The 21,891-nt window shown below is 38.3% G+C and overlaps 1 protein-coding gene across 3 annotated transcripts in view; it reads right to left on the reverse strand.

The window, feature by feature from the left end:
• Window positions 1–592: 592 nt before the first annotated feature.
• AOX1 (aldehyde oxidase 1) overlaps window positions 593–21,891 on the reverse strand; it is a 38,884-nt gene continuing 17,585 nt past the window's right edge. For 2 of the 3 annotated variants that reach the window (XM_009088098.4, XM_018911648.3), the window contains 19 exons: window positions 21,601–21,770; window positions 20,198–20,324; window positions 19,772–19,894; window positions 18,564–18,660; window positions 17,500–17,624; window positions 15,956–16,089; window positions 14,662–14,749; window positions 13,095–13,181; window positions 11,464–11,655; window positions 10,946–11,173; window positions 9,813–9,908; window positions 9,041–9,169; window positions 8,478–8,552; window positions 6,616–6,668; window positions 4,888–5,002; window positions 4,200–4,265; window positions 3,430–3,618; window positions 2,854–3,021; window positions 593–1,870 (listed from right to left, as the gene is read on the reverse strand). In XM_009088098.4, coding sequence (XP_009086346.1) covers window positions 1,811–1,870; window positions 2,854–3,021; window positions 3,430–3,618; window positions 4,200–4,265; window positions 4,888–5,002; window positions 6,616–6,668; window positions 8,478–8,552; window positions 9,041–9,169; window positions 9,813–9,908; window positions 10,946–11,173; window positions 11,464–11,655; window positions 13,095–13,181; window positions 14,662–14,749; window positions 15,956–16,089; window positions 17,500–17,624; window positions 18,564–18,660; window positions 19,772–19,894; window positions 20,198–20,324; window positions 21,601–21,770 — 2,322 coding nt within the window. In that variant the 3' untranslated portion in view covers window positions 593–1,810. Of the gene's footprint in view, window positions 1,871–2,843; window positions 3,022–3,429; window positions 3,619–4,199; window positions 4,266–4,887; window positions 5,003–6,615; window positions 6,669–8,477; window positions 8,553–9,040; window positions 9,170–9,812; window positions 9,909–10,945; window positions 11,174–11,463; window positions 11,656–13,094; window positions 13,182–14,661; window positions 14,750–15,955; window positions 16,090–17,499; window positions 17,625–18,563; window positions 18,661–19,771; window positions 19,895–20,197; window positions 20,325–21,600; window positions 21,771–21,891 lie in introns of all 3 variants that reach the window. The other variant, XM_018911647.3, reaches the window with a different exon arrangement.

Below are 21,891 nucleotides of genomic sequence, written 5' to 3' on the forward strand. Positions count from 1 at the left end.
TTTTTACAAGATTTGACTTGCCTAGAATGAACAAGCAAGCACCCATGCTGGTGCATAGGTACGTAGGACAACAAGAGACAATGGAACTCCCCCCAGTTCAGTAGATGTGTAGGCTCCCTGCTTCAGTACATCCCAGAATTCACACATGTTTTGGCTAGTTATCAACGTGTGGGGTTGCAAGTTGTCCTTGACAAACCCATATGTAAGGACTGTTGCTTATCTTAAGGGGACAGTGTTTTGAGACAATGGAACCTGAGATAAGCACAGTTGGCACAGCAGGAAGGAGCTGATTCCAGACCTAACAGAGGTAAAGGTCTGGTTAACATTGGGAAAAAATTCCCACTGTGACAAAATATGGGAAAGAAAACAAGTGGTTATACACACGCTATCTCAAATGATTGGAATGGCATGTATGCCCCATGGATAGCCAGGACCTGGACTCTAGAAAGGGAGTAATTCCAGAAGAATGACTCTGGGGTTATTGACTTTGGCACAGGGGCTCATTTGCACCTTGGGCAGAGTCATCTCTTGTAATCAGACTGTAACACCAAACAGTGAAACTAAGAAGATGTTTCAAATCAGAAAAACTAACTGTGGCAGCAGCATTCACATTCAATTTATTGACTTCTAACACTATATAAAAGCCAAATTAATACAAAGAAAGCAAAGAAAATGAAGTAAACCCCAAAAAGGCTCCACCTACAGTACCACTTCCACTGATTACAATTACTATTACCTGCCTGGTCTCAAGCTGCTGTATCATTTCTTCCAGTCTAGTTCTCTCCTGTGCCATGTCTCTTCTGTCTTATGACATCTACAATGGTCTAGACACCTCTGTTTAAGCAACTACATTTCACCAACTCACCATGGTTACAGAGAGACAAATTGAAACAATAAAGATTTCATATCTTAATAGCCAATGCAAAAGCTGTTAAAGTGACTGACCTGATTTCTGTCACAGATACAGTGTCAGCTCAACAAATGAAGGGAAGACAAGAGAAATTGTGGAACACTGAGAGGAGGTGGAATAATAAGAGCCTGCAGGCTGACAGGTCATCCATTCCCCCATTCAAAGCACACTGAACTCCATGCCAATTTTCCCATACTGTGCAGAGGCTTTTGGCTTGCTCCATGAGATAAAGAAAGCTTCTGGTGGAAATTACAACTCTGTCAACTTTTGGGATAAAATTCTATACATCTAGACCAGCCATGGCAACTTGCCTGGCACAGCAAAAGAGAATCATAAGACTTGTTTCTTGCATGTTTTTAACACAAAGATACCTGTGCCAAAAGATTCTAAACCAGCTGTACTACAAGTCAGAGCATCACTTCTGGTCAAAAGGTTCTGAATCCAACAAACAAGGTTCTGATTCTTTGACAAAGATCTCTGCACTCACATTTCACTGCAAGACTCAAATCTAAATTAGAAAATAAGCTGAAGCCATTACAAAATCATTTATCATATGAAGTTGTTTAGTGTAATACATGGCAGTAAGTTATCTAGCATACCTTTACACTTCATTCTAATTTTCCTCTCCTGCAGCATTTAAGCTGTGCTGATCAGCAGATCTTTTTTGTTGAAAACATATGGTTCAAACGCAGAAGATTTAGTTCTGACAAATGCAGTCATTTAAGCAAAATACTCGAGTGTAATGAGCAAACTGGAGGAAGAATGAAGATAAGGACGTAAGATATAAAGTGCATATTTTTGGTAGCTGATTCTATTCAGGAAAAGAGAAAATACATTTATCTGTATATTGATTAGTGCGTCTCAGGGCAGTAAATCAGTTTTCCATTCCAGTCTTGTGCACTATGGTTTGTCATTCACACAAATGGGGCCCAAGGAGGAAGAAGCTTCATTGTTTGCCATCTAAGAGAAAAGCAAAAAATGACAGCAGTGACTTTATTTGACTGGCAACCTCCCAACATTGCCCTTATCAGGTGCCTCCAAGTCAGTTATAACTGGGATTAGGACTAAAGAGGGATGGAGAAGCATGGTCCCTGCTCTGGAGGACCTCACCTCCTGCAAGCTCCTGCAATGAGAGTAAACCCACAAACTTAACTGATTCAGGGGCCAGTGGTGCTTCACCACAGTCACAGAAATACCATGGGGGTAATCTCTGGATGAGAGTTCAAGGGTTTCCATAGCACAGCCTCAGAGGTTCAGGGCACAGCATGGATTTATATGCTTGCAAAGACTGTGCCTCACTAAGTACTAAGTAAAAACTTAGCCCAAAAAAGAATTGTAATAGCAGGGGGAACATGACTACAGTGAAGAGTTGCAGAAAACAGAGCATAAAGGATCAGCATTATATGAAGTGCATTGCCTTGTTTGTTTTCCTTCTGTCTCTTTGTGTTAGCTCTGAGTTAATGGTTTCTCTCCCAAAGAGTACTGGGCATAGCAGGGAGTACTAGAGTACTACAACGAAGTGACAGTGCCAGCATGCAGTCAGTGGGGCAAAGCACCTGGAAGGAGACTGAAGATGCTTAGAGCCTGATCCATTGCATGTTAATAAGATGAGCTATCTAATCCTCTATGGGATTTGACATGCACAAGAAAGGGGGAACGTTTAGGGAAAGAGAGGGCTGTAAAAATTCTGTAAATTCCAAAGGAAAAAAAAAAAAAACCAAACCAAAACCCAGAGAAATTCCAGTACAATGTTTGAATAGCATTTGTTGAATTAACTTGTGTAAATGAGACCTGTTACTGGACATTTCAATTACAAGGGGCTGTATTTAAAGCATTACTGATTGGAGGCATCATTAGGCACTCCACTATTTAGGGGTGCCAAAAATCAGTAAACATTCCCACCCAGCCACTATTACTCAGAGCCTTCCCCCACCTTCTCCTACCATCCCAGTGAAGGCATCAGCACAGTTTGCCCGTATTTGCTCAGCAGTCAGGGGGCTGTTCAGTGCAAAGCTCTTTTTCAGTCCTCTTTCATTCCTCACACCAGTTACTGCATCCCTCAAAGCGAAGAACACAGAGCATCCCAAGAAGAATCCTGCCTCACCCATCCCCTGAAAAAGATTTTAAAAAGCCAGTCTCTCATATAAATACACATACACAGTCCTATTTTGTATTGCATAGTACACACAGGTAGGCTGCATACTCTGAATGACATTATGATTTCTCCATCAATTAATATTTTTATTCTATCTTTTCAGTTTACCACCACATTTAAAAGTATGGTTTTAAATTGATCTTGCAGCTTCTGTGTATGGTCTGTTAACAAAACTCTAAAATCACTCCTTGCCAACCATTAAAGTGACACAACAATATCTGGCTTTCTGTCTTATCAGCTTCCCTGATGTCATAAAAAAACAATTTACTGGGCACTTGTTTGAAATGCTAAAGGACAGGAACTGAAAACATATGTGTTTTATATCAAAGTAATTTCTCAGTTTGGCCTGGGATGATCTGCTTACCTTAGATGCATAGATGGCATAAGGATTTTGAGAAGGTGACAGCAGGGAAACACTAAACTGTTCTGGAATATCACAAACAGCAGGGATCTTATACTGATCTGGACCCCGTGTATAGAGGACTCCTTCTGAAGAATACTTTAACTCCTCCATTGTATACAGTCCAACACCTTGAACAAAAGCACCTTCAATCTTTAAATAAGAAAAGAAATGGCATTTATGTACTCATGTTTGGTTAACCAAGAAAACTTGACCAAGAACTCATTTGTATAACTAGCTGTTACTGTGATATATGTGAGGCCTAATGCACTTCTGTTTGCCTAATGAGATTCTTCAACATTTTGGGGCAACTGTAATGGAAAAGCTTTCACATTCCTCTCTCACACCTGAGAAGACAGATGCTTGTATAATGAAGTGAGAAGATCTGTGGACCAGCCTGCAATGAATAAAGATGTTTCCTTGCTATCAGCTGGGGAAGGCAGATCAAACAACTTGGATACTGTAGATCACAAACAGGATTTAAGTCCAGTACATAGAAGACACACACACATACTGGAAGCACTACAGGTTAAAACCATGGGGAAAATTCAAGCTTCTTTGACATCTATAGAGTTCTGACACTGATTCAATTGGAGCAAGTCTATAGGCAAAAGACAGTCTAATCTATAATCTAGTAAGAAATGAGTATTTTCTGAATTAATGAGGTAATCGTCATTTCACATGAGGACAATAGTGTAATAGAAATAAGGCATCAGAGAATTCTTGGCACGTACCTGTCCTATATCCACAGCTGGATTTATGCTGCATCCAATGTCCATAACAATGTCTGTTCTGAGGTTCTGTTAATAAAATTTAAATTTATATCACCCAGAGAGATGGAATGAAAGCATTAGAAAATAATGTGGGTCAGAGCTGGAATTCAGTGAAATGAGAAATACTGAGATAGAGGCCCTCCATGTACATAATGTCAGAATAATTTCCAATATCTCATCACAAGCAAAATGGGCTTGTCTCAACTTTTACAGAAGTTTAGCCAGAGACAGCCCTGCCAGATTTTTCCATTGCTCAAGGAAACCCTCCTTCACACAAATGTACAGAAAGAGGGCATATGATCATCAGTCTATAGCCTTTAGCTGTCCAGATGGTCAAAAGCCTGGGAATTGAATATTGCCTTAAGGTGTTTGCTGGCAAACAGGGACAGAACAAGCAAAGAACATGTTTGATGTCAGCTATAACCCAAAAGGTGAACACACATGACATTGACATGTATGTCAGAAGCTGGTTAATACTGCATTCTGCTCCACCAGCTTCCATTCTGCTCCACCTGTAATTCATATTTAAACCACTGATATAGTTACTAACATGTGAAGACAGGTGACTTATTAACCACAAATCTGAACGATTGTTGGAGCAAGCCTTATTCACATTACTTTCAAAACTTCTCTGACACTCAGTTATTACCTTGTGATCTCCTGTTAGACAGTTAATTTCAACCTCTGAACAAGCAGCTCCAAAAATAAAATATGTGAATGGCTGTCCTTCCCCTTTCTCCCAATCCATGTGTTCATTGTAACCTCTGATGGAAGAAACAAAGTCCACAAGAAGAAAACTGACGACAGTTTGCATTATAATGAAACAGATAAGCACGTGAGTTTGACACTGCTTGTGAAATCTTAAGTAGAAAATCTTAAGTGAAATCTTAAGTAACAGCTCACAACTTCAAAATTTCATGAAAGCCTAAAGAGCACCACTACTTTAGGTTTGATGCCTCTGGTATTTGTATAAAATATAGCAGACAAATAAGCTATTTCAGTTCAGGAGAGTCCATAACCAGCATAATCCTATAAATATACTAATAAAAGCACAGTAACCAAATACAGAATAAACATTTAAGATAGGTTACTGGGGTAATAGTACATAAAGGAATTTAGAAAAAAGGGACAAAATCTTGTCAGGACCTATGAAAGAATTATTTAAAGAGATAAATGAAAAAGTCAAAATTACAGAAACAGCCTACAGAATTGAGTGAGAGGGTTAAAAGAGGAATACTGAAATAAGGTGTAATTACTTAGAAGGGAGTGGGATTCACTGAGGACACCACAGTAGTCAGGAATGATGAGGTAAATCCAAGGACATGAGAGAACAGTGAAACGTGGTATCTTCCAAACACAGGAGCTATGTGGCTAAGGTGTATTTTCTGACTCTGTATGACTGAAATGTCTTTGTTGAGCATATTTAGGCTTATAATAAAGCAATTACATAGTACAGAACCATGAACCAAAAAAGGGATACACAAAATCCATATACTCAACTTCTCATAATCCATTTACCTCAGCTGCCTTTGAGATTGTTGGAAATAGAGAATATGACTGGCTAAGAACTAGATCAATACAGGATCTGAGGCTTAGGGATCTGCAGAAGTTTTTGAACATCATTAAATATTGATAGCAAAGTATGACTGTTGTGCATTACTGTGGTGATACCAACATTCCTAAAGGGCTGCATAAGCAGAAAACATACTTGAACAGGCTTAACAGTAGGAAGGGACATTTTATTTGGATATTTCTCAGTGTTTTATAAAATTATGGTTTTCCCAAGTGCCCTTTCAACTTACTCCACACTACCCAGAGACCTGAAAAGTTGTTATTGATAAGGAAGAACCACCAGCAGAGAAGACATAGGGAAGAGATAAGGCACAGCAGGCCAAGAGAAAAGCTCTCCTTTGAACCCCACCTGAGTTATAACACAGGAATGTTTCATTTCTGGTTCTTTATAAACACTGTGAAAGAACTCAAAGAAAAAGGACCAAGAGACTGCTCTGAGAGCAGTGGGAACAATGATATTTGTGGCTTATAGTAATCCAGCTCCAGTAAATAAACTATATTCCACTTTGCACATGACTTACAGGCAGCAGTCAATTTCTTGACACTTTCTGGTTTGCTAAATGTCAAACCATGGAGCAAAGATGGCATAAAATATTCTTTTTCTAGAGAGTTCACAGAGGACTAGAAATAAATTAACACCTAAACTTTATGCATCCAACTCTCCATATATCAACTAATCATATAAAACATAAAATGAGCTATTAGAAAGCCCTATTAGACAGGATATTCTCTTTACAGTATTAATTATCTTCAGAAATCAGGTCTGGTCTAATTTATGCATTTTTAAGGAACAAAAATATATTACCTAAAATAGCCAGTAGCTGAAAGGCTCACACACTGTTTAAAAGCTTCTTTAATCTGTAAAATATAGCAGTGCTTATGGTAAACCAAGGAAGGAGTCAGGAAGTAACACAGCATAGACATATTTACTTTATTTACATATAGATACTTACCCACACATATTTACTTAAAACCCAAACTATAAAAATTGCACAGAAAGGAAGACAAACTGAGTTAAGCATGTTTAGCTGCACATGGTGTCTAATGCTGCAGAACTAAACCCCTCTTGTGTGAGCAATCTGAATTCTTTTGGCAATACAAGAAGGAATAGACCTCTCAACAGCAGTGTTCTTGCAGAATCTTTATGCCTGGTAATGCCATAGTCAGAAAGGGCTCTACTCAGTTTTTCTGATCAAGTTCAATAGAGCTGGGTCTCTCTGTCAGCTAAGCAGATCTGGTTGATAAGTCACTGATTATACTGGGTCATGTGACTGTGTGCATGAGCAATCTTTTGCTTTTTCTTTGATAAACTGCCTTTACCTTAACCCACTGACTTGTTGGCTTTTTTCCATCCTATTTTCTTCCCCTATCTCATTGAGAAGGGGAGTAATAAAGCAGTTTGTTGGGCACCTGGAGTCCAGCCAAGGTCAAACCACCACACTGACATAAAAGATCTGCAGGGCCTATTTGCACAAAAAGGACAATTTTCAAGAGAAATTATCTTACAAAGTTCTGCCAGTTATGGACAGTATGAAGCCCCAGATCTATTCTCATTGAGCAATTCTCATGTTAGATTTACCCAGTTTACAAGTCAAGAAATTTTTGTGAGGCTTTTGGCTGGTTGTACTGACTTTCCTAGATACAAAGTAACTTCTTTACATATACTAACATTCCCTCTTTGGTCAGCCATTTCTGATTATAATTTTGGTGTGTCTGAATGATCCAAATTAATTGTATATCTGTTAGAGGAGGTTAACTGTTTTGGATTAGTGTTTTATTGCTACTCCTTAGCAGGGAATACACAGCTGGCTCTTACACAGAGCTAAGGCCTTTTCTGCTTTTTGGATTGCCCCACTAGCAAGGAGGCTGGAGGTGCTTGGGAAGCTGGGATAACTGACCAGAGGGATATTCCAGACCATATGGCACTATGCTCAGTATATAAAGTGGGGGGAAGCAGGAGGAACAGGGGGACATTTGAAGTGCTGGTGTTTGTCTTCCCAAGCAACCATGGTGTGATGGCACCCTGCTCTCCCAGAGATGGCTGAGCACCTGCCTGCCTATAGGAAAGAGCGAAATAATTACTTGCTTTGCTTTGCTTGGGTGTATGGCTTTTGCTTTATGCATTAAACTGTCTTTAATTCACTCACAAGTTGTCTAGCTTTCACTCTTGTGACCTTCCCTGATTCCACTAGTGGGGGAATGAGGGAGCAGCTGTGTGGTGCTTGGTGGCTGGCTGAGGTTACACCCCAACATACTGCAACCCTTTAGACATAGGCTGTGACCAAATCTGAGACTAAGCAGACCTGGCTGCACCTAGACTCCTCTGAAAAGTTTAGAAAGCCAAGGGATCTCACTGATGCTCATGACTCAACAGGAGGGACCATAACCTGATTTTACTAGAACCCATTGTAACAGATTACAGATTGGTTACTTGTATATTGCACTGGCAATATTTAAATACTGTACTAGCAATAAATCTAAATATTATCTTCCACATAATCATTTATGCCTGGCCAAGAACCTTGAGTTTCACTTTTTTGTGAGATAACCTGTTTCTACAGTTTTTAACTTTAGGATGATTAGGCTGAGCAGATTTATAGATTACAGTACATTTATCACAGTTTCTGCCAGCCCTCAAACACATTCAGCAGGATTCACAGGTCTTACCCAATCATTCCAGGTCCCTGTTGGGTTCTTCTTCATGATGGGCTCCAGGCGTTTCAGTAGAGTTTGGCAAGCATCCTGAGAATTGGGATGAGAATTGGGAGAATATATCACAAAATTAACACAGATGCATTTGGAACTATTCAAGTTATGTTCTAGTTACTATTTCATTAGTGCATGCTTTACTGTCATCTTAGTTTGAAAAGGTGTTGCACAAGGTGTCATATTAACTGCAAAGACATAAAACTTCTAAATGGTTCAGTTACAAGGGCTGGGATCTGTATGAATCAGTACATTTCAAACATGAACAGAGTGCAAGATTTGTACAGGACTAGTTAGCTTGTTAGATGAAACTGATTTTGTCAAGTATAAGCCTTTTTGGGAAAGTCCAGATCATATTCTGAAAACTCAAACACCGTTCCAGAGAAACTGTCAAGTCATGTTTTTTCTTGGCCATCTCCAGCAGTATTATTGGTAATCCCAAACTTGACATATAGGGCCTTAAGTCTGGCAAGCATACACCTCAAGGGATAGGGTATTTTTTTCAACTAAATACAATTCTTTACCTTCACAGCCATGCCATTGACATCTGTCCCTGCAGATCCTACTGAGGCACATGCATTGGGAACAGTTGTTGTGCTTGTTTCACAGAAGTGGATACATGACATGGGGATGTTCAATTCCCGACTAGCAACCTGTTCCAGGAACAACATAGTCTTTGTTTTAGAAAAAATCTAAACACTCCAACAATTCCTCAGTATTTGACAGAAGTCAGTAATAGCAGGAAAGATAAAAATTTTATCATGTTCTCTTCCAATCTCCAGCTGAAATAATTCTGTTGGACTCTGAAGTCCAACACTCATTCCTGATTTTCCTGCTTATACCCTGTAAGACTTAAAGCAAATTATGCAAGCCCAGGTCCCATACTTCTATTGACCTTATAAATACCTTTACAGATCTGTCTCAGAATTATCCATTAGCCAAACAGGATCATAATGTTATATTGACTATATCAATTTGAATAATCTCTGCCCTTTTCACTATGGGTTTTATGGGATCAGCCCCCAAAAATCTTATTTCTAATAAGCCTCTTCACATGCTATTAGAAGAACAAAAAAAAGTCTGTTTTTTCCTTCCTTCTGCCTCTATGAATTAATGAAGGTACCTTTGCTTTCTAACTCTATCAATATAAAGTAGTAGTGGCTATGCTGATAAAGAAACTGTCCTGCTGGTACACTAACTACCCAAACATAAAACCTTTACACTGGCTATCTGTATATTGGGTCATTTATCTGCATGATAAAGCACACGGCAGTATCTATTTAGATAATTTGTTACCTGGATCATTTTTGTATGAATAGCCTGCCCCATTTCAATTCCACCATGTGTCAGAAGCACAGACCCATCAGTATAAATATGAACCAGTGCAGCAGCCTAAAAAAGAAAAACAAAATCAAGATCAGACTAGTGAGGAAATGTGTTGTATGTAGTAATGAACTGAATTTAAAAAAATACAAAGTGTTTAAGTGTATTTCAGTTTATCTGTTTAGTGCTTTTGAATAGAAGGCAAAATTTGAAAGTCTACCTGCTGCCCTTTCTCTACAATGAACTTTGAAGGAAAAGGATACAAATCCTTGTATGTGCTCTTTTCTGTTATCAGACCCTGAAACAAACCTACACCTGGCAACAGTATCTCAGTGGTTCCCACAGAAGCTGAAGGAAACCCCTCACTAGAGGCTCTATGTACAATTTGCTGCAAGTTCCATTTTCTCTCTCATTGACATGTGAGAGCCCTAGAGGTTTTTAAATGGCATAGGTTGAATTTCCAAATGAGATAATTCTTCCTGGACTCAGCTAGAAGCAGCACTGTAGACTACACAAAGACCCTGTGACTTTAAAGGTGACCAGAGACAGCCAGTTTTATATGACATAAGGCAGTCAATGAATTTTTAATTGATTAAATGTTGTCTGTTTCAGAAGCACTGGCCACCTACATTAAAAAAAAAATACAAGGACCAGAAATACTAATTGTCCTGTTTTGCTTTCTGAACCTTAGCCTTTGATGGCATCAAAAGACTTAAGTCTTTAAGAGCAGCATCCCATAGTACCTCCACAGGCAGAAAGAGGAGGCTCAGAACTATTTCTGGAGTGGGCTAATTATTCAATGAACATTTTTCTATCCGTCTTCAAAACCTTTTTCTAAATGCATTCCACTCACCTATTCCAACACTGCACCTCAACACATGGGACTAGCCTTTAAGTAGTCAGGGTCCAAGCTGCCTGAAAACCAGACAGCTTTGATCTCAGCTTGAAAAGAGCTACAGGCTACCACAGCCTCTTCAGGGAACAATCGTCAGGTGGATTATACTTTTCCAGGAAAAGATAACTTTTTTGTTTTGTATCCTAAGATAAAGTGACTGCAATCTTCTATGGATAAAATGCTTAGCTCACTTATTCTTCATGAAGCTCACCTGAGAAAGGTAAGGTGTGCCTAGTCCAAATGGAAATTTCATTGGTACAATGGCAATCCCTCTTTTCTTCCAGTAATTTTGTTTGTTAAATTCATTGATAGCTGTTCTCCTGCTGTAGTATGCAGATTTCTCCATACATTCATTCCAACACCGTATTAAATTCTGTGGATCAAGTGTTTGTTTGAAGTGTGTCTGCTCGCTCTTCTTATACATATTTATTTCCCTAATCTGAAAAAAATGAAATTACAGCTATCTCACAATCCTGCTAAAGGCAAACTGACCATCTGGGGGAACTAATAGACCACAAGGTCACTGTACTTTTCTTTTAACAATTACCAGTTTGTAAGGCCATGCTATTCATTCTACAACCAAACATCAATTTAAAGAAAAAAATATAAATTTCAGCACAAATTATGTTTGACTTAGAAAATAACTGTTCAAACAATTAATCTAAAGGTTTTTAACTTTCCAGTTCCACAGACTTCATTTCAGAAGAGAAGATGCCTTCATGTAGTCACCTTTTCTGGTGATAAACCAGTTTTATCTGCAACGTCTGTTATCCAAGTTTCTGTCACCAGTCCTGACTGAGGGAAGCCAAAGCCTCGGAATGCTGTATTTGATGGCAAGTTTGTTTTGCAGGCATAAGCCCGGCATCTCAAGTTGGGAATCTTGTATGCATTGTCCATTTTTAATAAGGATACTTCTGTTACCTGAGGTAGGGGACAAACAGATCTAGTTTAATGTCAGAAGAGTGCTTCTTATAAATTTACATTTAAGTCTTCTTCATCTCTTATATAAAAGAGCTTAACTTGATACAATTAGCTTTAAAATTAAGTTTCTGGCAATCATTGGTACTAAGAGTATTCATGCATGCATACAGACTTCATAAATACATTTTTCATGCAATATATTAATTTTCAGAGGGTTTTTTTGGATACAGAACACAGCTGATGTTACTTGAATGTTATCAACAGTTAAGGATGTAGCAGATATGTCATTTTATGATTGATTTTGCTCCTACTTCAATACCAAAAGCCACACAAATGAAAAATAGACAGATTAGATTTAATGCAAGAATAGCTAGGAAAGGAACTGATGAAAGCATTCTGAACTATTCTGAACTATCACAGCCTATGGAAATCCACACTTAAGGTTTAGTTCCACCAGAAACCATATATACTGCAGTCTACAGTTCTTCTGGTCCTTACGTTTTTCATTTAGAAGTTTTACATGACAAACCCAAAACTACAGGAGGAGGAAAATGCTATACTAGAGACCTCAAATTAGGTTCTAGGAGTCAGTATAAAAAAAAAAGGTTGATGCCTAATGAAGAGGTCACTGTCTCTCTTCAGTGTTAGGTAGATTTGTCAGAATGACAAACTCAAGTCTTGGTTGTTCCTGTTAGGTCCTGTAGCTTCACTGTATCATTGTAGGACTTCACCTTAAGATAGTTCTGACATGATCTGCATTAATGCACATGCTTCTGATAATGGATTTTCTACTAACCCAGGCTATTTTTTTTCAGAACCAGGTTAGGCAGCAATATCTCAGGCAGTTACACTAATAGATTTCAGGATGCAGAAAATCCTCATAGGTGGGGCAATGACAAGCAGATGAGGGGTACTACAGCAAACATTTCAGATACAGCTAAAATAGCCTGAACAAACACAAATGCCTAGATATAATATCAAAGCAAGAAACATTTTATACTTTGCAGACCTGTAAGTGAGGAACTGAGGTATACAGCACAATTATCACTGACCCAGTACAGAACTATCACTATGAATTTTCTGAAGGCCAAGAAAGATTTTCCCAGCCCTGAAGATATAAAGCTTTAAGCAGGAACAAATGCAGGTACTACACATCTTAAAAGGAATACAGTGTTAGTTGAGATGTACATAACAGAAAAATAAGCCTCAGAAAACATTAATGAAGTGAATGTGTAGGGCAATATAAGAAAGTAGTGAAATGCTTCACTAAATTTAATAAGGAAAGGTTAACCTGCTCAGTGTAGGTTCTTCCAAAAACCCACAATACCTATATTAAAAGCATATATGATTAATAATAAATGGGCAAGGGAATTTGGCTTCATAATTTTCCAGCTACTGACTTCTTCATGTTGTAAGGTTCATCAGTATAAAATCCTTACCAGGACAGATTCATCAGGGGTACACCCTCCATGAACATAATATTTGGCATCCACAGCTGTGATCCTACCATCATTCATGAAGCCAACCTAGAAGAATTCAACAGTTATTTAGAATTCAGTATTCATTTGTTTCCAAAGTGCTTGTATATTTTGAAAATTAACATAACCCACACATTTAGGGTCATACTGCACTATTAGTTTCTCTGAAACTACAGAAGGACAAGAGAAAGAAAGTATGTTTTTAAGATATAGGCTTTCCCTCCTGGCATCTGTGATCTGTATAGGTGCAGCACAGAATATGCAACAAAAGCCCATTAGGAAAGGAAGGATCAGTGGCATCCTCTCTATTGCCCGAGATGGCTGACAAGAGTGTCACCTAAGAGTGTTTACTGTAGATAAAATCAAATCCCACTTGCATTGTAAGAACAGTGTCTGGCAGAAGGAATATGACATTCATGTTTATTAATGAAGAAATATTATCTTTATCTCACATCCCTCTTTTCACCTGTTGCCACTAACAGTTCCTGAATTCTCAACATGAGGTACATCTCATTTTCAGCTTTTGGGAAGCATCTTATAAAATCTCTCTTACTTTACCTATATAGAATGTCATGCAACTTGCTTAGTATTAGCAGCTAAATTTGCAGCAGCCTTAGGCTGCAAGCTGTGAACTTTCCCCTATGTGTGTTGAACTTACCCAGTCAAGTAAAAGAAGGCCTCAGAGTCAGTTCAAGCTGGAAGATAAGGAAGCGACCCTCTCTAGCAAAGGCTACATACTTGGGTATAAGAAAAGAAATGGCCCAGCTACAGACAGTGAAAGAAACCCACAAAGAATGCAAAGACTCCAGACCTTTATTATTCCTACTGGTTTGTACTGTCCTGTGAGGGATGGGGAGCTTAGACTTCAAGGGTATAATTGCCCAGGTATAATGCCATTGTTCAGAGTCCCTCTTTGAAGGCATCCAGCTTGAGCTGGAGAGCTATTAACAAAAGGTATTTTTAAAGAGAAATCATTCAGCTTATTGATTCAGCAGAAACTTGAATTTAAACCCCATTATGGTGGCTGGCACACATAATTTATATGACAAGTAGAGAAGGAAAAGAAGGCAGAAATTATCCTAATACATAATTATAACTGATGACAGTGCATGGGCAGGGAAGAGATTAATTTCCTCCACAGGGTGAGTTTTCTGCATGACACCGTTTCTGTGAAAAATTAGCTGCTTCTTTGAGTGAATCTAACCATATGGAGAGTTTAAAATAAAGTTCTGCAGAAGAAGCCTGCTATCGGTTAGCTTCCTGTTCCTAGAAAGACGACAGAAAGAGCTATAAAAGGATAAAGAACACGAAGTAATTAGAAAAAATAATGATACAAAACCCTGAAGAGAAGAGGTAGAAGCAGACAAAGGGGCTGTACAGCCACTATCTCTTGGGTTCCTGGCTTGTAGTTTTGTTTTAAAATTGAACTGGTTATACCAATTTTCACAGTCACATTACCCAGTAACACTGAAATATTATTCACAGAATACAGGTGGGCATTTTTTCACTGAATTCTTGTGGCACTCACTTTATATTTAGCCATAAAAGGATGTCGGCCACCAGTGATTACCATATCATCCTCTCGGCTCAGAATAAGACGGACTGCTCTGCTGGTTCTAAATACAAAAAAGAAAAGTCAAATTGCAGTTAAAATAAAGGATGTTATTAATAAGATGGCTATAGCTACTCATCATGTATCCAGGTCTGGCCATGCACATAAACATGCATTAAGATTAAACGTAACTTTAATAAGCCTGAACATATACTTAACACTATGTCCAGATTTCATATTACTCACATTTACAATCATGTCAGAATTTTCACCTCTTGAAAGCCAACAAGATAACTCAGTGCAAACTACTCCTGCAGAATCTATTGCAGTGTTAAGTGTTCATCACCTCTTAGCTATTTATAATCATACTGAAATACAGGGTCTTGGAATGAAACCAATATATGAATAACAATAAAAATATGAAAATTAGTCTAGAAATGCATATAGAATTTAAAATAATTACTTCAGAAAAATGTGCATAAGGTCCAAAGAATAAAAAAGATATTTTAAACCATAAAAGAAATATTATTTTTAGCATGACCTGTTAATAAAAAACATAGATAATGTGGCCAGAAATAATCAAGAGCAAATTTTATAACAGTGACAGTAAAAGTAACATAAACCTATTGAGCTAACTCCTCAGATGACAAGATCATTTTGGCTGACAGGATGTAGTCTGATGTGAATTCTGCAGCAAATCAGTTATGCTTATAAAGGAGTTTTGTATGCCCTGACAGCTAACTACCAATATTGCCCTGCCAAATTTGGAAGATGGGTGATGGAGCTTTACATGTTAATGTTCTTAAGCTAATTCAAGCAGTATTAGAAAAAGCATAATACCTCCGAGATTTAAGCTAATTTTGACTGAAAGATGTTGAGGACTGAACTAGAACTATTTCTTAAAAGCAGTTCTACTCGTGAACTCTTCATTCTGCATTCTGCTGTGTCAAAGTTCACAACTGGAGGGTTAGTGTCATATTTTAATGTATGTATGAAATCTCTGTAGTTTGGGACTGGTCCTTTTGAGTACTTCTAGCTCATACTAATATCATCTTCTTGCAGCCCATTAATTTAGTTGAGGCTAGAGCTGCTTAACATAAGTAATCCAAGAAAACAAAATAAAGAAATGCACTGAAAGTCTTGCAAAGTGTGAAGTCAGGATTGTATGACATTTTGACTAGCAGCTTTGGAAAAGAGAAAGCATTTTAGCCAAAATGAAAAACTTTTGCTTAACTTTTTTCACATCCCAAAACACACAAACTGCACTTACTTGTTTGCTGCCACTGCAGCAACTGATGCCAGCAAGCCAGTTCTCAGGATTTTCCCACCAAAAGCTCCACCAACTCGTTTCACATGGCACATGATCCTGTTGGCTGGAACACCTAAACTTGCAGCTACCATCTCCTGTAGAACAAGTTTTAATATTTTATGCCAACCCAAACTAAGACCAAAAACTAGACTCTGAAATAGAAACCTTTTCTAGAAAAGGGTTCCACAGATATTTCTATTCTATCAGATGAATACAACTTTTCCTTTACCCTAGGTTAAAAAGCAAAGAAAGAATAACAACAAACTCCTAACAGTGCTCACATTTCAAATATTTACCGTGCAGACTGTGACAAGGCCATTGGCCAATGTGAAGAAAAATAACCTTGAATTATATTATCTAAACAGTAGGAAGCTTCATATATAATAAAAATGGATTAGTATACAGTTTATATTATTTTTATTACTAAGGTAATACCTCATTCTTAGTTAAACTAAAAGTATTTGTTTTTTAATTATCTAAGGTCTTGGCTAGTGTCAGGAATATTTTTGGTTGAAATAATTATCTCAAACACAAAGTTCTTCATATTACTTGGCTGTTGGCAATATAATAATGATGGAAATTATAAAAGGAGCTGATCTGGGCTTTGAACACTAAATGCCCGTGTTGAGTCTGAAATACCATCAGTTTTATGCACTATGGCCATTGCCCTGCAGGCCACAAGCTATGGCAGCTTTGTTTTGTCATTTACCATCATGACAGTGTTTAGAGGGCTAAAATACCTCTACTGTGAAGACTGAGAGACTTGGAGTTGTTCAGCCAGGAGAAGACAGCTCCAGGGAGACTTTACTGTGGCCTTCCAAACTATAAAGGGGGTTTCACAAGAAACAGAGGAGGACTTTAGCAAAGCTTGTATTGACAAGACAAAGGGCTAAGGTTTTAAACTAAAAGAGGGTTGGTTTAGGCTGGACAAGAGAAAGAAATCTTTTACAATGATGGTGGTTGCTCAGAGAACTTGTGGACACCCCATCACTGGGAGTGTTCAAGGGCATGTTGGATGGGATTTTGAGAAATTTGATGCAGAAAAAGACAGCCCTGTCCATGGCAGGAGTGTTGAATTAAATAGTCTTTAAAGGTTCCTTGAAACCCAAACCAACCTGTGATTAAGAGACTGCTGCATGGAGTAGTCTTAGTGCTCTTAGACTTGATCAGATCCTCAGTAGGTTCTGACTCTGTAGAGAACTAATTGCTCCTCACTCCAGTGGAAAACAGAGATGGAGGAGCCTCAGCACTCCACAGGGAGTTTTTCATGCCTACAAAAGTGGAGTATGAAGTACTTTGCTCAAAGGGAAAGGAGAGACTTATCCTGACAGTGTAGTTCTCAGTGTTTATCAGAATACAGCAGCACTACAAAGCAGCTGTTATTGGACATCCAGATGGGCAAATTCATGGTTCCATGGCTTCTGTTCCTACAGATTTGTAAACCAAACTTTAAAAGCTCTATTGTCACAAGTCCACACACTTTCTCTGAGAATGCTCTGCATTACCTGAATAAATGCTGGATGCTGTGTTGACACATACAAATCCATTTCTTTATCCTCTCCTTTTGGTACAACAAGCATACTCTGAGTCTCCATGTAAAAGTGTTTCTGTCCCCCAATGCAAATCTCCCCTGATCCAATGAGAGAAACACAAGTATTACAGAGGGAAAAGGACAGAAGAAATCAACCAGAAAACTAACATCCCACCATAATGTAAATTATGGCAATCGGTGTCAAATCCTCTGATACTTCTTGTATGAAAGAGCAACATCTAAAATAAAAACATAAATTAAAATTCTTGTGATATTAAATTGGTCTTGTTCCAGTAGCATCACCAGAACTGGATTAAAGCAGAACATTATTGCTCACAAGTGGTAACAACAATCTATAAAGCCTAGATAAGTTAAACAAAGCATGCACATACTGGACCAGGTCAAGAAGAAGGCCACCAAGATCATCAGAGGCTGAACCACAGGATGTATGAGAAGAGGTTGAGAGAGTTGGATTTATTCATTCATAAGAAGAAAAAGTTTAAGAAGAGATCTTATTGCTTTCTACAACTACCTAATGGAAGGGTGTAGACAGGAGCAAGCGAGACTGTTGTCAGAGATGCCCAATGGAAAGATAAGAGGCAATGAACACAAGAAATTCCAGCTAGATATAAGAAAAATCAAAATCAGCATGAAAGCATGAAACACTGGAACAGGTCCCTATAGATGTTGCATCATCTCCATATTTGAAGGTATTAAAAACATGACTGGACATAGCCTGTAATAACCTGCTCTAATCAGACCTACTTCAAGTAGGAGGTTGGACTAGACTCCCTCCCAACCTAATTATTCTTTTTTTTTCCTTTTTATTTAATGTTTTTCAAGAAAAGATGATGCAAAAAACTTGAATGTAGCAGAACAACAATACACTAGGTTTAGCCAAGCTGTCTTCCAAGTGCCTAAGGATTTTCTCAGGCCTAATGACTACATGGAAAAAAGGTAGAACTGAGACTTGAGCAGACAGCCAAACCCAAATACTGACAGCCAAAAATTTCTCATCAGAAGTATTCTACAGTTTACCTTCAATTATATTATCAACAGTTTCAAATGCCTCATCAACATTTCCTTGTTCTAATTTTCTTTTTGGCTCAAAGAATGAGTTGTGTTTTATAGCTTCCTGTAATGGAAAAAAAGAGAAATAGGGTGTTTTAAGTATTTTTAAGATTCCTACCTTGTTGCAGCATTTTAGTCTCAGGACCAACATCATTGTCTTCAGAGACTGGAACTACCAGCTACCTAAATCAATGAACAGCTGTATTTCATCACTTTACTGTCATTGTTGAGTTTGTTTATTCAATACCAGCAATTCTTTCCTGATGCATCTTGTGTAACTGATGACAGCAGTTTCTGAAGGAAATGAATTCAGTTTATTCAACTTGCTCTTCCCAGTCATACATCCAGGAAGTGACCAAGACACCATACAGTAAGAATGCACTGCATCATCCAAAGTGTGATGCCAGTAAGAGGGGAAGAAATCACAAGAACTAAGTAAAGGTGGAATCTATTTATAAATTAGCATGTGGTTTATTTCTAATGAGATTTCATTGGATTTTCAATTCTAATGAAATGTTAACAAAATTTGTCAGCCTTTATCTATTTTTCTATCAGAAAGATTGTTCCATTCGACCATACACACATTAAAACAAGCTGTGAAGTGACTACCAGAACTAATGCTGATTGCCTGTGTGTTCTTTGTTCCTTACTTCTATTCTCTTTAATCCAGGGTAAGTCCATATGTGACTCTCACATTACACTTCTAAAATATTCATCCCTAACACCTTTCTTTCATTTTTCCCCAACAACTCCTACGTCTCCAGCATAGCTTTCAAGCTAGACAACAGAAAAAATGCTAGAGATAACCAGAAGCTGACTGTTAGCCACTATACACATGCTGACTTACCAACTGGTAGCTACCAGAAAATTAGAAGCCAGCATGCTCATTGCCTTTTCCTCACTGGGAACATTAGGAGAGTTTCTTTTTTTGCATTCTAATGTTTATTACTGTAAAACTTGTGAAACCTTCACACTTTCAAAACTGTTGCCTGTCTATCACAAGTGGTCAAAATGTTAAAAAATTATTTATAGGGAGATCTGCATACTGCTTAATTGGATGTTCAAATCCACCTTGTTTCCTTTAAAATCGTACTTTAAAAGGAACTAAAGAGCATGAACTGCTTCCATTCATTAAATAGGTAAAACAATAAAATATCAGAAGAAATTATTAGTACCTCAATTGTTAAAATTACTGGTTCCAGCATTTCATACTCTATCTTCACTTTTGCAGCTGCTTGTTTGGCATGCACATCTGAATCTGCGACCACAGCACAGACAATCTGACCCACGCAAATCACCTGCAGAATACACATCAGTACTGGAACAGTGGATTCAAACAGCTCCCACATGTGCTATTGATATTCTTATTTTACATCACCACCGCTTATGTTTCCTGTTTAGAAGTTTTCTTTGAGTTAGAACTTTTGTATTTTTACATCATCCATGAAGCTAACAAATTATAAAAATACCATTATAACTATAACTACAGAATTAAGGAAAATACACTGTTCAGAAATGGATAGTGGGACAACAAAAGGCTGGGGAAAAAAGCCAAACAGTTAAAATTAAGAAAATCAGTTGCAAAAAGATTGTATTTATACCTCGTTTCTTGCAAATATAATCTCTGGATCATCAGAAAAATGAAACTCATTTGCAGCTGGCACATCATGAACTGTTATGACATCAAACACACCTGCTCCTTTTAGGGCCTCTGAGGTGTCTATAGATCTGATTGGGATATGGGAAGAGAGAAGTGTAATTCATTAATTATACAAACTGATCACAGAGGAAGGGAACACAATACAGAGGTATGTTTCTTGTACTAACAAGATTTGCTCATAGGCTCACACACACCTCTTCTTTCTGTCTCTGGCATGCGGAGAAGTGCAGATAAAAGACAATTAAAGATTCTACTAATCTGCTTCATTTATAAAAAATAATTTAGATACAACAGGGAAATCATTGGCCCATTAGATTGCTTGAACTGCATTGGCTTAATAAAAATCACTGCACAATTACAATGTTACAACTGCAACTTTCTAAGACCTGACAGCCTACACACATATTGCAAGATACAATTACTCATCTGCAGATGGAGGATTCACGTAGAGAGATATAAAAGTTACAAAACCAGTATAAATGGAGAAGGAATGGAAATGTCTAGGTGTAGAAGGATCAGAAGGAACAGCAGAAGGTCTATAAGAACAGCATGTTTTGACAGCATCTACTTCAGCAGGTCATCAGATCCCAGCACATGTACAGGCATCTTCTCTGGACACCCAGATCAGGAGACAAAGGAGACTGAATAGATCCTACTGACTTGCAGAGATGGGGGTGATGTCACCTCTGTGATGGCAGCAAAAAGAGGGCTGCCAAACCCAGCACTGACCTAAGAACAAGCCAGGAAATATGACAAGGACTCAGTAGCTAGAAGCCCCAGTCCTACCTGCCATGACAGATCACTTGATTATGTCTTGGTGCCTGCCTGGTGAACAAACTGCTAGGATGGGTGTATCTTGGAAGCATAAAAGCATACGTTGAAACAGTTTTCTTACAGAATAAAATCCTCTTCTCCACCCTCTTCTTCTATAAACCTCATATGAGCTTTGCCACCTTGTTGCTGCAATGTTGCCACACCATTTCCTACATTTTGAACAATTTTCTTCTTTCATCATAGAGTTAAGGTTTAAAAGCAGTGTTGGTAAAACTGAATCTTGAAGTCCACTTGGCACTACACAGCTGAACAGTTTGTGGAGATAGCTAGGCTAGCTCTGGGCTGGTTTATGGACCAGAAACAGTTCACCCTTACTAGTACTGTAAAATGGGGTGAGACACTTAAATCCTAACAAACCTTTTTACTAGTGCAACAATACTGCTTCCAGCATGGACTTGGCTGCAGGAATCAGGCATGCTGTTCTGTACACATATAACACACTAGTCTCTCTAAAAATCTCAGACAGCAGTTCATGATAATACTTTCTTCAGGTCCACTTTGAACACTTACACAATCTTAGCGTGAGCTCTGGAACTAGTGACAGGAGCCAGGAAAAGCTCCCCATCCACAGAAGGAAGGTCATCAATGTAGACTGCTTCACCAGTGGCATGCTTTATCCCAGACTGGTGCATAACGGGCCGTCCTACAGGGTCCTGGGGAGACTGGCTCGGGTCTACATCCTGCACAGTCACAAACACACACCCAGCACCCCCAGTTAAAAAAGGAACAGTCTTGTTACAGTGATCAGAAAATCAGATGAATGAACAACTGCTCATACTATCATCTTCTGGTTCAATATTG

This window comes from Serinus canaria, chromosome 7 (genome assembly GCF_022539315.1).
Source record: "Serinus canaria isolate serCan28SL12 chromosome 7, serCan2020, whole genome shotgun sequence".
Taxonomy (NCBI): Eukaryota; Metazoa; Chordata; class Aves; order Passeriformes; family Fringillidae; genus Serinus; species Serinus canaria.